Source organism: Xenopus laevis, chromosome 1L (assembly GCF_017654675.1).
Source record: "Xenopus laevis strain J_2021 chromosome 1L, Xenopus_laevis_v10.1, whole genome shotgun sequence".
Lineage (NCBI taxonomy): Eukaryota > Metazoa > Chordata > Amphibia > Anura > Pipidae > Xenopus > Xenopus laevis.
Window position 1 is genome coordinate 180,716,619 of NC_054371.1, and position 16,150 is coordinate 180,732,768.

At 38.0% G+C, this 16,150-nt stretch overlaps 1 protein-coding gene across 7 annotated transcripts in view; it reads left to right on the plus strand.

The window, feature by feature from the left end:
- Positions 1-4,332: 4,332 nt before the first annotated feature.
- The window catches only part of LOC108717174 (trichohyalin), a 47,693-nt gene continuing 35,875 nt past the window's right edge, over positions 4,333-16,150 (plus strand). For 6 of the 7 annotated variants that reach the window (XM_041568013.1, XM_041568016.1, XM_018264008.2 and 3 more), the window contains exons 1-4: positions 4,333-4,463; positions 9,834-9,941; positions 10,549-10,652; positions 11,704-11,767. In XM_041568013.1, coding sequence (XP_041423947.1) covers positions 9,875-9,941; positions 10,549-10,652; positions 11,704-11,767 — 235 coding nt within the window. In that variant the 5' untranslated portion in view covers positions 4,333-4,463; positions 9,834-9,874. The remainder of the gene's footprint in view (positions 4,464-9,833; positions 9,942-10,548; positions 10,653-11,703; positions 11,768-16,150) is intronic. The other variant, XM_041568025.1, reaches the window with a different exon arrangement.

Sequence of the window (16,150 nt, forward strand, 5' to 3'; positions counted from 1 at the left end):
TTTAGTAATTAGGGGGGGGGATGGCAATAAAAATGGGCATGGTCAAAAAATGTAGCTCCACACAACATACCTTTTTGTCCCTCTTTCTGTTTCCAAAATGTTGGGAGGAATGCAGATGCATGTAGGTAGTTCAGTGACTTTTGAAAGGTCACAGGTTGTTTATTCCTAACGCTTTGTCCTCGTAGTTAATGCTGGGAGGTTTTAGTTGTACTTTTTAGATGCTCGAACATGGCATTAAAATGGCTAAAATCACACTCTGATCCTAAGAGTGTCCTGTAACTGCTGGTAAGTTAACCCCAAATATATTATATGGGCTGTTCTGATGTTAATTACTGGAGAACAATTTTAATGCAGAGTAAAATGCATGAAACCTTCCAGTGCACCTTTGCCCTTGGCACATGTAGGAAGGCAGGCATTTGTCACATATAAAAGTGACACGATTTTACTTTCTTTGGATAAGGTTCTCTCAGAGCTGTTTCCACTCCAGTATAAATGAACACAAATAAATAATCCTCTCCTTTCAAAGTAACCTAAAACAACATAACTCATAACGTAATTAAAGGACCCCCATAAAGTCTACTTAGAAAAAAGGCCATGTTTTCAATTCACTACATTTGGATGCCACAATTAAAGGGGTTGTTCACCTTCGTGTTAACTTTTAGTATGATGTAAAGAGTGATATTCTGAGAAAATGTGCAATTGGTTTTCAATGTATTTATTATTTGTGGCTTTTGAGTTATTTAGCTATTAATTCAGCAGCTCTTCATTTTGTTATTTCAGCAATCTGGTTACTAGGGTCCAAATTCCCCTAGCAACCATGCACTGACTTGAATAAGATACTGGAATATGAATAGGAGAGAACCTGAATAGAAAGAGGAGTAATAAAAAGCAGCAATAACAATACATTTGTGGCCTTACAGAGCATTTGTTTTTTTAGATGGGGTCAGTGACCACCATTTGAAGGCTGGAAAAAGTCTGATGTAGATTAAACAATTAAGAAAAATTAATGAAGACCAATTGAAAAGTTGCTTAGAACTGCCCATTCTATAACATACTAAAAGTTAACTTAAAGGTGAATCACCCCTTTAAAGTGGGCCTGTCACCCAGACACAAAAATCTGTATAATAAAAGTCCTTTTCAAATTAAACATGAAATCCAATTTCTATTTTTTATTAAAGCATTCATAGTTGTTGTAACCTTGTTTAAAAATCTCAGCTGTCAATCAAATATTGTCTGCCCCTCCTCTATGCCATGGGCATAGAGGCGGGGCAGGCAATTACTTTCACTTTCCATTCAGCAATTCCTAGATGTCACTGCTCTCCACACATTCCCCCGTTCTCTTAACCATTTAATTGTGTAGCCAGGGCATGGGAATGGACATCAGGTCCCCCATTCTGGTGCACAAACATGATTCTGAGATGATACAAGGCTTTCCTTAAAAACAGTGTCCACAAAATGGCTGCTGCCTGCTTGTTATCATTTTGAATTCCCAGACTGAAGGAAACAAGATTCAAATAATTTATACAGTGTAATTAAAGTTCATTTTGCTTGACTAATGTGATAAAATAGGATTTGGAATAATTGTTTTGGGTGACGGGTCCCCTTTAAGTGAAAAGAAAAAAAACATAGTGAACAGTGTTCTAATAAATAAAAATGAGGTGGGGACTAAAATGACAAAAATTCAATTCCTATAGGTTCCTGAATGAATGAATTTGTGAAGAAACACTTATAGGTTGGCTTATGAAAGCCAAAAATAAATTCTACAAAAGAATTCCTCTTGTCTATGAGTATTTAAAAATTGTATGCATTTAATTAGTGCTGTGTATGAATATATTCATGACGGTTGTTCTGGATAGATGTGTAAAACATTTAGCTGCTACGGGTGTTCAGAAGTCAATGCATTTTCCAGTTATTAGCAGTCAATGGGTCAATGAGCTGTGTAAGAGTACAATTAGTGTAAATGTGCCAGCTGTGCGTACATGATTATGTATGACGTGCCATTGTGCGTGGTGTGAAATGTAAGACTTGTGCAATTATGTATGGTGTGAGGTGTATATCTATGGTCTCATAATCTATGGTGCATGTTTGATCTATCGGTCAAGAAATTGCCCGTGCTTGTGACCTCATTAACCTGTATGGTGTATATGAATGCCTACATGGAATTATTAATAATCAATTCATCCTATGTATGTTTGAGGCACTGGATATTAAAGGCAATAATATATGCTGAATAACGAAGGACTAAATAAGTTAACATATAATTTTCAACTGCAGGCTGCTCTATAGTTAAAAGGGATAGAGAGGATATGTCTTTAAGGGCCATGGCAGACAGGGAGACTGGTTGACCCACTTCTAAAATCGGTGCTTCCACGTGTGATAAATTCTTTACCACCTGGTTTTCTCGTGAAGCACCTTAGGAAAACAAATTGCTGTGATGTTTTTTCCATCTCCAATTTACTTTATTGCCAATGGAGAAGCATTTTTCAAAATTTGTCGCTTGTAGTTCCCCAGAAATAACGGGGGCAACTTCTCGCCCCTGACTTCATTCTGCGCACACTGGATTTTTGCCTGCAGATCTCTGGAAATCGGTAGCAATTGTCAGCAATGTCGGACTGGGGGCCCCAGGGCCTGCAGCCTCAGGGGCCCCCCACACCATCCTCCGGGCCCCCCAGCCGCAAACGTATCTGTGCCGCAAAAACTCATCTGTGCCGGCTCCACCTCCCCTGTCCCCCCTGCACATGCTTAAGTTGTTCCAGCTGTACCGGTGTCAATATAGAGCAGGTCTGGGCTGGCGGGGCCCAAAAGTGACGGGGCCCATTGGGAGCAGAGTGACGGGAGACCAGGGGACAGAGCTGCAAATCTGGTAGGGCCCAAAAAAATCTGGGCAGACAACTCTGGAACTGACTATTAAGTATGACATTAATTAATGGAAATATTTATATAAACTGCTTATTATAGAGTGACATCAGCTGTTTCTATTGGGATCTATTTAGCTGGCCATAGATGCAAATATCTGATGATACAATATCCGTTTCATACGATTTTCAGGCCGTGTGTGGAGGGTTGCCACCTTTTCTGGGAAAAAAATAACATAGGCATCAAGCATCATTTTTACCGATAAATTACCGGCCAGGTGTCCTGACATTTTTCATGGCATGGTGATCAGTCATTTAATCGATTGGACAGGTTCGAAAATTTCTTTCGGTTACGGATAATTAGGGTTGCCACCTTTTCTGGAAAAAAATACTGGCTTCCTATATATTTATCTTGTTCCCATATTAATAACATTGGGATCAGCCATAATTTTTACGTAAAATACCGGACACCCTACCGATAATATCCCTGTATGTATTGCTGATTTGACAATATCAGTGGGAGACTGTCACCAGCTTTTGTCAGACATAACTTTCGTACGACTGCTGTCAGGGGCAGAACATCGGCTGATCTGTTCTTTTACTACTTTATTTGATCTGAATGGTTAGTGGCAGGTCGGATGATGGATGATACCTTAACTGAATTGTATGAGCATCTCCTACATGAACTTTTCAGCAGTGAAACAACTAGGTATTGAGCCCTATAGCAACATGATTATGACCCTAAACTTTAGGAACAATACATGTTCTTATAATATATAATACACAAAAGCCATGAATATCTTGTCAATTATATCCTTATAAACGGTGAGTTCTGATGTCATCAGTTATAAACGGTGAGTTCTGATGTCATTTCTGTCACATGACTCACTGAAACTTGTGTATTATAATAAATAAAGTACCCCCAGTTGCAAAATATGAGGATATTAGAAATTACCTTGGAGTTCCATGACCTGTATAAAAACACTAGGCCTTCGGCCTCATGTTTTATATGGCCATGAAACTCCAAGGTAACTTATAATATCCTTATATTTTACAAGAGGGGGTACTTTATTCACTATATATTTTACAAGAGGGGGTACTTTAATCACTATATTGTAGCTGTTTATCAGTTCTTCTAGGCCCCTACAGTTCCTGGGTCTAAGCAGTTGCACAGTTAACCAGCTCGGTACATATCTATCTATCTATCTATCTATCTATCTATCTATCTATCTATCTATCTATCTATCTATCTATCATCTATCTATATATATATATAGCCACATTACTCGCTGATCACTTAATTAAACTTGGTTTATTCCGCCAGGCGAGCAAGAATTCGCACAGCACTACCATAATGGACGAGCCTCACATTCTTATTCTCACGTGACTCACCCAAGCGCTAAACATTTGCATTCTGGCGCTGCTGAGCCTTCTCCGCCTCAGTAGCGTCGCTAAGCAACCGCAACAAACCTCGGCCCAATCACGTAGCGTCCTGCAGGCTGTTGCCGTGAGCACAATGGCTGGGACATCCGGCGTTCCAGGGTTGCCAGGATACGCGAGCGGCGAGTATTTTGTGCGTGTTCCTTCTGCTGACTGGCAAAGTTATAAGTAAGTGGAACTTTTCTATTTTTTTATTATCAGACTTTACTATGTATCTTCCCCTGCACAGAACTAATGGTGCACGCCTGGTACCGTGTCTGTAAATCAATGTACTGTAATGATCAGAATATGTATATACTACACCCTGTTGTCACTATTAACCAGGGCAGACTTTCCTTTATACAGACCACTTATATCCACTTGTTGCATGGTCAGAACCTGCAGCATCTCTAAGTTCCATAGTATAATAGCAATCCAAAAAGACTCTCACCAATCAGGTTCAAGCTCTGATTTAGTTGCTTCACTACTAAATGGCTGGTGCTAGCAATATTTAACCTTTGGTTTTCTGGATAAAGGATCTTTCTGTAATTTGGATTATTTAGTACACTGTAGAGAGCAACATTCTGATAAAATGTGCAACTGGTTTTCAATGTAATTATTATTTGTGGCTTTTGAGTTATTTAGCTATCAATTCAACAGCTCTCCAGTTTGCAGTTTCAGTAATCAGGTTGCTAGGGTCTAAATGACCGTAGCAACCGTGCACTGATAAGCTGGAAAGAATCAGAAGGAGGCAAATAATTATAAAAAGAAGGTGAATTGAAAAGTTGCTTCGAATTAGCCATTCTATAACATACTCAACGTATAGGTGAACTTTCCATTTAAATAAATCCAGTAGCCTGGTTTTGTCTCCACTAAGGATTAATCATAGCTTAGTTTGGATCATGTACTAGGTGCAGTTTTATTATTAAAGAGAAAAATATATAATTTTTTAAACATTTGGAATAAATGGAGTCTATGAGAAATGACCTACCCGTAATTTGGAGTTTTCCGGATAGTCGGTTTCAGGAAAATGGATCCCATACTTAAATCGTCTATGCTTATATGTCACAATAATACAATAAATACCATGATAAATATCATGCAGATAGACAGATGGTGAATGTCAATCAAATCTTTGTGTTCCTTGGTCATTTAGTAGGTACTGGCTGATACCTCTGAGGTGTGTGTGTACTCAATAAATGACCTTTGCCGGGTTCATTCTATGTACATAGCTGTAGAATCCCATGCATAAGAGAGAGTCCCACCACACTGAGTGCAGGTGCTGAATTTAAAGGGAAATGAAACCACCTAAAAACAAGATCTTGCATATAGCTGATATGTGGTTTCACATGTTTATCAACCCTATGCAAACAAATTACTGTTCCACTCAATGTCCTTAATAGTTGATTCCTAAGGGTAGGGACACACTGGGCGATTTGGGGAGTTTTAGTCGCCTGGCGACTAATCGCCGCGAATTTTCTCCCCGAATGCCTCCCCTCGCTCTGCGCCTGGCTAAAATGAAAAATCGCCTGCGCTAATCACACGCGGCGATTCGTTTTCCGAAGTCGCCCGAAGTTTCCTCGTGAGGCAACTTCGGGCGGTTTCGGAAAACGAATCGCCGCGTGTGATTAGCGCAGGCGATTTTTCATTTTAGCCAGGCGCAGAGCGAGGGGAGGCATTCGGGGAGAAAAGTCGCGGCGATTAGTCGCCAGGCGACTAAAACTCTCCAAATCGCCCAGTGTGTCCCTACCCTAAAGCATAAGCATGCACATTGTTCTGCACTGGTAAATCTGTTTGCTTCAGAAAGACAACTATAGTTTATATAAACAAGCTGCTGTGTAGCCATGGGGACAGCCATCCAAGCTGAAAAAATGAGAAAAAGGCACAGGTTACATAGCACATAACAGATAAAACACCATTGCATTGGACAGGGCTGATCTGTTAGGTGCCATGTAACCTGTGCTTTTTCTTCTTTTTTCCAGCTTGAATGGCTGCCCCTATCGCTACACAGCCACTTGTTTATATAAACTATAGTAGTATGGTAGCAGGGTAACAGTATATTACATAGTAACATAGTTAAGTAGAGTTGAAAAAAGGCCAAATCCATCATTTTCAACCTCTTCAAATGAATCCCAGCACACATACTCACACACCCACTGAAACTATATTTATACCAATATCTATATTAATTGTAGATTTTAGTATTACAATAGCCTGTGATGTTAAAAGCATTAACAGAATCAGCCATCAGAACATCATTCCGACAGAGTGCAAAGTGCATTTATCAACATTGAACATCATTTTCCAGTTTGCTGCCCAGTTTTTTAATCTAGTCAAATCACACTGCAAAGTGACAACATCCTCCATGCAACTTAAAGTTCTGCACAATTTAGTATCACCAACAAAAATAGAAACAGTACTTTCAATGTCCACCTCCAGGTCATTAATAAACAAGTTGAAAAGCAATTACTTTATTTTAAAGTGCTTTAATGTTTGGTGTTACTGTTTCTTTAAAGGGATCCTGTCATCGGAAAACATGTTTTTTTCAAAACGCATCAGTTAATAGTGCTACTCCAGCAGAATTCTGCACTGAAATCCATTTCTCAAAAGAGCAAACAGATTTTTTTTATATTCAATTTTGAAATCTGACATGGGGCTAGACATTTTGTCAATTTCCCAGCTGCCCCTGGTCATGTGACTTGTGCCTGCACTTTAGGAGAGAAATTCTTTCTGGCAGGCTGCTGTTTTTCCTTCTCAATGTAACTGAATGTGTCTCAGTGAGACATGGGTTTTTACTATTGAGTGTTGTTCTTAGATCTACCAGGCAGCTGTTATCTTGTGTTACCTTCCCATTGTTCTTTTGTTTGGCTGCTGGGGGGGGGAAAGGGAGGGGGGCGATATCACTCCAACTTGCAGTAAAGCAGTAAATGAAGTTTATCAGAGCACACAAGTCCCAGCTGCCCCAAGTCACATGACTTGGGGCAGCTGGGAAATTGACAATATGTCTAGCCCCATGTCAGATTTCAAAATTGAATATAAAAAAATCTGATTCCTCTTTTTGAGAAATGGATTTCAGTTCAGAATTCTGTTGGAGCAGCACTATTAACTGATTCGTTTTGAAAAAACAGTATCCCTTTAAGCGTGTCACAGTACATGCATAATACTGCACCCAGCAAATAAGGGTGCTAAAAGATAATGGATAAGCAGCATAAAGAGTACTTTATGCAGGGGTATGTCTTTTTGAAATTGAATTGATGCTGTGAATACAAGTGAGCCATTAGGTACAGCTTTGAGGAGTAATATACTGTAATAAACAGTAATATACTGTATGATTTGCACTGATTTGCATTCGGTGTAAGTGTAAATCCTCTTTGTAATGGTTAGAATCTGTAGGGTTTAGTTCTCCTTTATGGAGAAGTAAAGGGTCTGGTTTAGCTATACATTTTCTAGTTACATTTTCTGTTTACTAAAGACACAATTATTCTGGGGGATTTATAGTTTTGTATTGAATAAATATTCTATTACATGAAAAGTTTTTTGAATTATTAAAAATATTTTTTTTCCTAGTTGGAAATTTCAAGCCATGTTGGTTTTGCTGTTATGGAATGAAGGTTTCTCTGATACCTTTGAAGACATTTTCATACTGCTTTATGAAAGCAGCATGAAAGGAACAGTATGTTTGTCAAGCAAGTCCTTTAGATCCCAATCAGAAGAGTTGACACAATTTCCCTGCTGTCTTCTAGGCACTAACCAATCACTGTCAAAGTGCCTGGACTGAATGTGTCTAATTTTCCATCACAATGAGGCGCTTATCACATTGAATTCCGTCCGTTCATACTTCAGCATAATATGTCATTTCAGTTTGAGAGCTAATTAGGCTTTCATCAAAAAGCCTTAATAATAAACCAAACTAATTAATAATTTGTGCTTTGTGGAGTCCTTCTGTATAATCAGCCAAATTACACTGTGCAGAAAAAGTTTGCTTTGTTAGTGTTGTGACCAAGGGGTGCTGTGTGCTTCCTACAACCAATAACTCTTTGCTTTTTATTTTAGAATTTTTTTTCATTTTTTTAAAACATTTAAACATTTTCAATAAACATTACATAGCAAACAAGGGTTAGAAACGGAAGGAAAGAAAAGACAAGAAGAAGAAGTGAGCCCAGTTGGCCATATTAAGGCCAGTCACTCAAAATCTAACTGGGCGAGGGTTGTCGATCAGGCCATGGAGTATTATGTTCTAACCAAGGGCCCCAGATCCCTTAAAATTTTCCAGGGCACCCCCGTGCTACATATACCAATTTTTGCTTGGCCATAGACTTCTTTACCATTTTTTCCAGAACACCAGTGTCGGTGGAGACACCTATTTCCACTGCAGTACTATCACTTTCTTTGCGAAATAGAACAGTTGTAGATAGCAGAGTTTGGTGTAGTTGCTCATAGGTAGCACTCACAAATTTCCCAGGAGGCACAGGCTAGGTAAAAGAATATTAGGAAGATCGAGTGTATATGTACTGTATGTCAGCACTTCCCTCCAAAAACCTTGTATCGGGGGGCAAGCCCAAAATACATGATAGTAGGTTCCCACTTCGGCTAAACATTTCTGGCATAGTCTGACACACCTTGGTATTATTTATCTGATGAGGAGTAAGATATACTCTATGGAGGAATGTAACTTGTATGTACCTGTCTCTAGCAGAGATTGTAAAATGGGGTATTAATTTCAATGCCTTTTCCCACAATTGCTCATCCAGCTCTGGGATATTTTGGTCCACTTTCATTTATCCGTAATCAACTTATTTGGGTTGGCCCCCATCAATATGAGATACATACGTATAAGTTAACATTTTTTGTAGGTCCTGCCTCCTTAGATACTTCTTTAACTCAGTTTCCATAAGTTGTATGTAGTGATGTGCAGGTCGGGTTTCTCACGCCTGCCCGTATCCGACTACCGGGTCTCACGGGTATCGGGCCGGCCAGCACATCGCTAGTATTGTGCTCTAAAGGCATGTCGCAGTTGTATGTACAGATTCTGTCCTGTTAAATGCAACAAAAATATACTAAATAATAGCTAAAACAGTAGGGAAAGTATTTTCTGTAAAAAATCCTATAGATAGAACACATGTTGAAAAGTGGGCATTCAGCCCCTAAAAGTGTCAACTTTTCAACACTGACTTATCCCCCAGCTTCTTCCCCTGTGAATGTGCAGTGTGTCTACCTGGAGTACAGTTTTACTACCTGTGGTAGCACACTACACTTGCGCTTTTCCCTGGGTATAAAGGATAAGGTGGGCCAAGCTAGAGGAATCAGAAAGGTAAGCAGTAATTGAACATGGGACTGTTTGATGTTTTTGAATTTATCAAAATTTCCAAATTTTTCCTCATCCTTAAAAAAGTTTGAATAAATTGACACATATATCAGTTCAGCAGATCAGTGGCACCTAAGGCTTTCTGGATAATGTATCTTTGATGGACTGTTGATGCTGTATTCTGGCTAGGGCCATAGTGGTAAAAACTGCAGGTATGGCATAATATTCAGCATAATAAACAATTTGTCTTGCAGCAGTAAACCCTTACCTGTCATTTTGGAGCTGGTAAAGCAGTATGACTGGCATGGCAGTTGGCAAGGATACAGATTTTGAAGATTCCGCAGAAGAAGACACACAGTTAAGTAAGCATTACATCTTCTGAACATACCTTTAATTTAGATACATTCCCAAACATAGCAAGCATAGGGTCAGACATTAGATATCAGGTATAACAGGGCAGATGTGAATTGTATTACTGTTTTATTTCATGTTGTGAAGTTACAATCTGCCTTCTGTTAGCCAAGACGCAATACAGTGGCTGTTTGGTTGTTTGCATCCATTCGGATACTTATAATGGCCCTAATGGGACAGCTAAAGGAACAGTAACACAAGAAAAGTGTTTTCAAGTAATATAACAAACTGATGTCCTACACAAGTAAAATGAGTTTGTTTGTTTCAAAAATGCTAATATAATTTATATATATATATATATATATATATATATATATATATATATATATATATATATATATATATATATATATATATATATATACTGTGTAGAAAGGGGGGTATTAGATTTCTTTTTTGAAAACAATAAAGTTTACCTATTTTTAAAAAAATTCTACTGCAGAGTGAGTTGCTAATATTTTAATGGAAGCATTGGAAAAAACAATTAAAAATGTGCTTACACCAATACTCCCTTATCAAAATGCTTTATATTGCATTTTCTGCTTGATTCCTATTTAGAACTTCAGATGCTAATCTTGCCCTCTCAGAAACCGGAAGACAAACAAAAGGATCACTGTGATTACCTGCTGGATGCTCTGGATGAACAACTGAATCAGTTACAGGTAACTAGGTATAAATTACCTACAGACTGACAGTGTTGCCTCAAGCTAATAGTTATGCCACTGAAAATAACCAGTACTGATTTTAAAATACAAGAAATTAGCCAACCCTACCCTGTCTACCTCATTGCCTTTTCTATAAATACATTGACATACATTGCCAATAACCTCTCTAGATACTGCTTGTGGAAAAGGAGACTAAAAAGCTCCATTCTGTATATTCCCTGCTCAGAATAGTTCTTCCCTACCCAGGTTAAATAATGCTGATAGATCCTCTTACGGTCTTATTCGGGATCTTGTGTAATTATGATTGTTGATCCCAATTTTTCTATGCCAGTTTCCAAGGGCACTGTGAGTAGGATGAGTGAAAAGCTGGCACTATGGGTCTGATTTTGGTACAGGTTAGTTCCATAACTTGGGCCAGTGTGCTTTATTGTTACATAAAAAGGCACTTTGGTTTTTAGTACCCATCATCCTATCTCCAAATGACACTATTTGAAGTTTTAAATATTGCTATGTGAACAGAATGGGGTGTGGAAATCATACTTTTTGACCCATTATGTGTGCAGTGTACCTTTTTATTTTTTGATTCTGCATAGTAGATTTATTCTTGCCCTGGGAAAGGAACACTAATAAATAACTCATTTTTGTCTTATTAAATACTATGGCCCTGTACTTAGTTGCCAGTTGTCCCTTATATTATATATACACTATATACCAATACATTATTATTATTCATTATAGGAGTTCTCAGTGTCTGCCCACTCAAACTAACCTACATCATGATGAAATGGGAGCTTATTTATTTATCATGCCTATGAATCATGTGACTTTTAAAGGGTTGCAGTCTTTGTGCCCTTCTAGTACAACTAGAATGCTGGAACAAAGTTTTTTTTCCCTCCACCTTCCTTTATTTTACCCAGCACTGCTTTATTTGTAAAGGATGACGCATTATGATGAAGCTAGAATGGGCCTGCATTGTCTGTCTTGGGTGAAGTTAGAAGGGAATGGGAATATATTATCTATAAATGATGTCATTTTCCACCTTTTTCAGCCACAGTCAAGTTTCAAGATAGTAGAAGACAGCAGACATAAACAGATAGAAAACTCTGCAACAGGTAAGACTATACCAGAGCCTACAGAGACTTTAAATCAGGGGTGCCCAAAAGGTAGAACGGGATCTAGTAGTAGACCGTTAGCTGGTCAGTAGATCTCAAGACACTGTCAACAAACAGCTTGTCTAAATCTCCCTCCTGTTTCATGCTTTTCATTCAGATATTTATTATGTTATGGTCACATAAGAAATAGGTGTTTGTTAAATATGGCAATATACATTTTCTCATTAATCATTATTTAAGTAATATTTTCCATCGAACAGATTGATATATGGATTTAGTTGGGACAACATCACTAAAAGTAGACCTCACATTAGTAAAGTATGGTCACTCCTGCTTTAAATGTTTATATTAACAGGTTTAGCTGGGATATCAGTATCTGTTGTAATGGCCAGCATTCAATGTTCCCTCTAAGGTGTGCACTCGTGCTCGAGCAAACAAACTTTGAGGCCAGCGCACAAAGAATTTTGTGTGAAATCACAAATGGGGGAATGTAATATGTTTAACTAGCGAAAGAAACCTATGTTTGCATCCTTTTTGACCTATTACAGACCTCAACAACTACATTGCAAGGTTTGCGACCCAGTGGCTTTTGCGAACATTCGCAGTGTTTGTAATAAATTTTACAATTGCAAAGCGTTCTTTTGTGACAAAATATTTAAGGAAACTCAAGCAGAGGTGCTTACGCTAACTTTTGCTTAGCGTCAATGCGCAATATAATATTCGCCAGTGAATGATTTTGCATTGCGAGAAAATAACGCTTTAAATAACACATTTGCATAGCTAGGGTTTACCTGCAGCAAATATACACATTAGGATATTCAGGACTCAAAACTGAATAGAAAACAGTCCACAAACGAAGTGTGAAATGTACTTTACATATAAACCTGTAACTCTTTTAGATTGTAAACTCTTCTGGGCAGGACCCTCTTGTATCGGCTATTGGCTTCTTTGTATGTAAATCTGTATGTTCAGTGTATCTACCCAATTATTGTACATTGTTGCAGAATGTGTTGGCACTTAATGATAGAAAATATATTCTGCATAACTATTTATAAACTATAATTAATCAGAAAAGGACTCCACAGATCTTGCAGTTATTAGGGCTCACTGATTTTATCAGCAGTACCTTGCTATCTGCTTTGCAGATAAGCTCATGGCATGCCTACATAGTGTGTGTAAAAATAAACCTTAATTTACTACCTTTATAACTGATCCTGGTCTAAGAAAATCCCATAACAGTCCACCATAGACTTACATTGAAGCAAATATCAGTGCTTGTCAGGTAAAAGTCTGTTGTGAAAACAAAAATAGCACCTTGTGATGTTACACTGATATTTAGCACAGCTGACAGAAACACAATTTGAGCCTTTGGAAGTGACTCCATCAAAGGATCTTTCTTGAAAAATTGATTTTCTGCAGAAAGTCCATACTTGGGGGGCATATTTATCAAGGGTCGAATTTCGAGGGTTAAAACACCCTCAAATTCGACCCTCGAAGTAAAATCTTTTAAATCTAATAAAAATCGTTTGATTGAAGGGTTTTTATTCAACCTAAAAAAACTGCTGGGGAAGGTCCCCATAGGCTAACATTGTACCTCGGTAGGTTTAAAGTCGAATATTATTTAAAGAGACAATACTTCGATTATCGAATGGTCGAATAGTCAAACGATTTTTACTTTGAATCGTTCGAATCATTCGATTTGATCAAATTCGATCGAATTTGACCAATTCGATGGTCGAAGTACCCAAAAAAATATTTTGAACTATTTTTTTACATTCGAATTCTTCACTCGAGCTTAGTAAATCTGCCCCTTAGTGTTTCCAAACAAAATATGAATTCCTACTGTGTCCCACATACCCATCTAATAGAAGAGGTAATATTGCCAACCTTATAGTAGTCTCCTTCTTTGGATGAGGAACATATGTGGTACACTTTAGATGTAGATGTGCCTTAAATAAATCTAGAAAGGCTACAAGACATCAGGAAAATTGTTGCACTTCTGGTCATGCCAAGCAGTTGTAAAGCAGCAAAACAAATAGCCAAGTCTACCTAGCTGGATTTACAGAGGAATATAACATTGTGCAGTGTAGCCACAAGGTCCATTTCAAGCTTATTCAACCAGATGCAGAGCAGCAGTACAGTCTTCCTTGAATACTTTTATTAGAAATACCAAAAATTATGTGGATTTATCTTCACAAGCTAAATGTAGAGTAAATGTACATACTGTGGTACTGGAGTAATAAAGTTTGATTTTGTAGTTCTCTATGCCATGTTCAGGGACAGGACAGCTGAAAATATTATCATACTGCCATGATTTTCCTTTCCTGTACCAAAACATGGCAGTGGGTACAACTTCCTACAGTTATTAACTCAGAGGATTATGGAACCCCATAGATGGGAATATCTTTAATTATCATATCATTTGCTGTCCCCCACGTGGGTTGTGGAATTAATTCTTTGGTGCTCACTGCCATGTTTTAGTCCAGCAAAGAGATATTATGGTGAGTATGATAAGATTTCCTGTTTTCATACCACTACAGTAGATTATTTATCCTAGAGCAGGCTTGGAAAAAGATGGTGATGGAATAATGTCATTCTGCTCAGTAATTTTCCTTGTTTGTTAAAATGAATTATTTAATGTTGCATACACAATAACTTCTGCACACTGCAGATTCTTTTTAGGTGGAGAACTCAGTGGTTTGATAGGTGTAGGTCTCTAGCAGCAAACCGCAGTGCTGGCCAACAAACTCTATTCTGCAACTGTGTGCTACAGGATTTGGAACCAGTCCCATATTTAAACTTGCTTTCTGTCCTGACTTTTCCTAAGCAGGCATCTGTTTTGCAAAAACATTTTCTGAAAACGTTATTGACTATCCAGCTGTCTGCCTGTTTTTTGGCCCTTGTCTCTCCACAAATTGGCCTGGATATGGCCTGTATACCACCTACTGTACATTGTCCCACCTGATGGCCTACACCTCTTGTTTTCTGGCGCTTCTCTGTTCTACCTGTCTGATCAGCTGAAGTTAGTCAATTATCTGTAGGTGTTGCCTACAGGGCAATCCATAACAACTTGTGCTTATGGTCTCTTTGTTTTTCCAGTGAAAATAGGCTCTTTCCTGCGTTCAACCATAACCCATAACTGTTTTGAAATAAAACCTTTTTAAAGCTGCTGTGGACTTGTATTTACTTCCTTCATTTTCCTTATTAGGGTGCTGCATTGTGATATAGAAGAATAAAAAGAACTGAGATCACTGACTATTGGCACAGTTTGCTTTGGGAACCTTGGAATTTCTGCCACACGACAGTAGCTTCAGGGTTTCTCTGCGTCAATAAGCACGTGATTTTTGTAACAAACGAATGACCGTTGTAAGGAGGATGTTCAGATGCAAGTACCTTAAATTGCCTTGCGTCATTCTGAGCTCAGATGCACTTGTAATCATTAATGAGCCCAAGAAGCCCATTCATTACAAATTAGCTTAGCTAAAGCACTCTTCACTGAAACTAAAATAGTTCTTTCTAACATATATTCCTGTAAATAGCTGAGTCAGAATAGAATTGATTCTCATGTTAGGAAGGTCAGTGAACACTAACGCATCTTCATTCTTAATAAGTTCTTTATAGATTTTAGAATAATGCATACATGTAAATTAGTAGCCATGCTGCAATGCTGTTTATTGCTGGCTAGGCTGCTTCCAGAATTTTTCTTGTGCATTAATCCAGACATTTGGTGTGCCAATACACTTACTGATATACAGCTTTTATATTTTGTGTATTTAATAAGCAGTTCAAGGGGCCTGAATCCAAAAAGCTAAAAAAAAGTACTGTATGTGCAAGAATTAACAATTTGATTCTGTCCTTTCATTTAGTCCCTGCTTCCAGATGTCGTATTCAACCCACACATGAGACAACATATTTATTCATGCTGTCATATACTTTATAGATGTCACTTTCGTGACTGCCCTGACTCCCCTGTCAAAACTAACTTTACTAATCCATGATAATTACTGCTGCCAGACTTTTAAACACACTTACTGCCATCATTTAGATAGACACGGAAACCTATTACCCCGCAGGTCAATTAAACCTTTATCTGACTCTCCTTACCATTTAGATTGTAAACTCACGTGAGCTGGGGGGTTTGCATTTATTGTGTATTAACACGCTTTAATATGTTTATCTTCTTCAGTGAGATGCAGCTGTAGTTTTATTTGTGTTTTGTAAATGTTTATATTCTCTAATAGTCTGCAGGAGGCAGTGGTGCTATAAATAAAAAGGTTATTATTTTTTTGAAAGCTGTGTGTAAAGAATTCAGAAAGAGAAAGGGCTAAATAAAGAGTCATTGAGTCCGCCTAAGATATAGCATTTACAAGAGGTTGCGTTCTA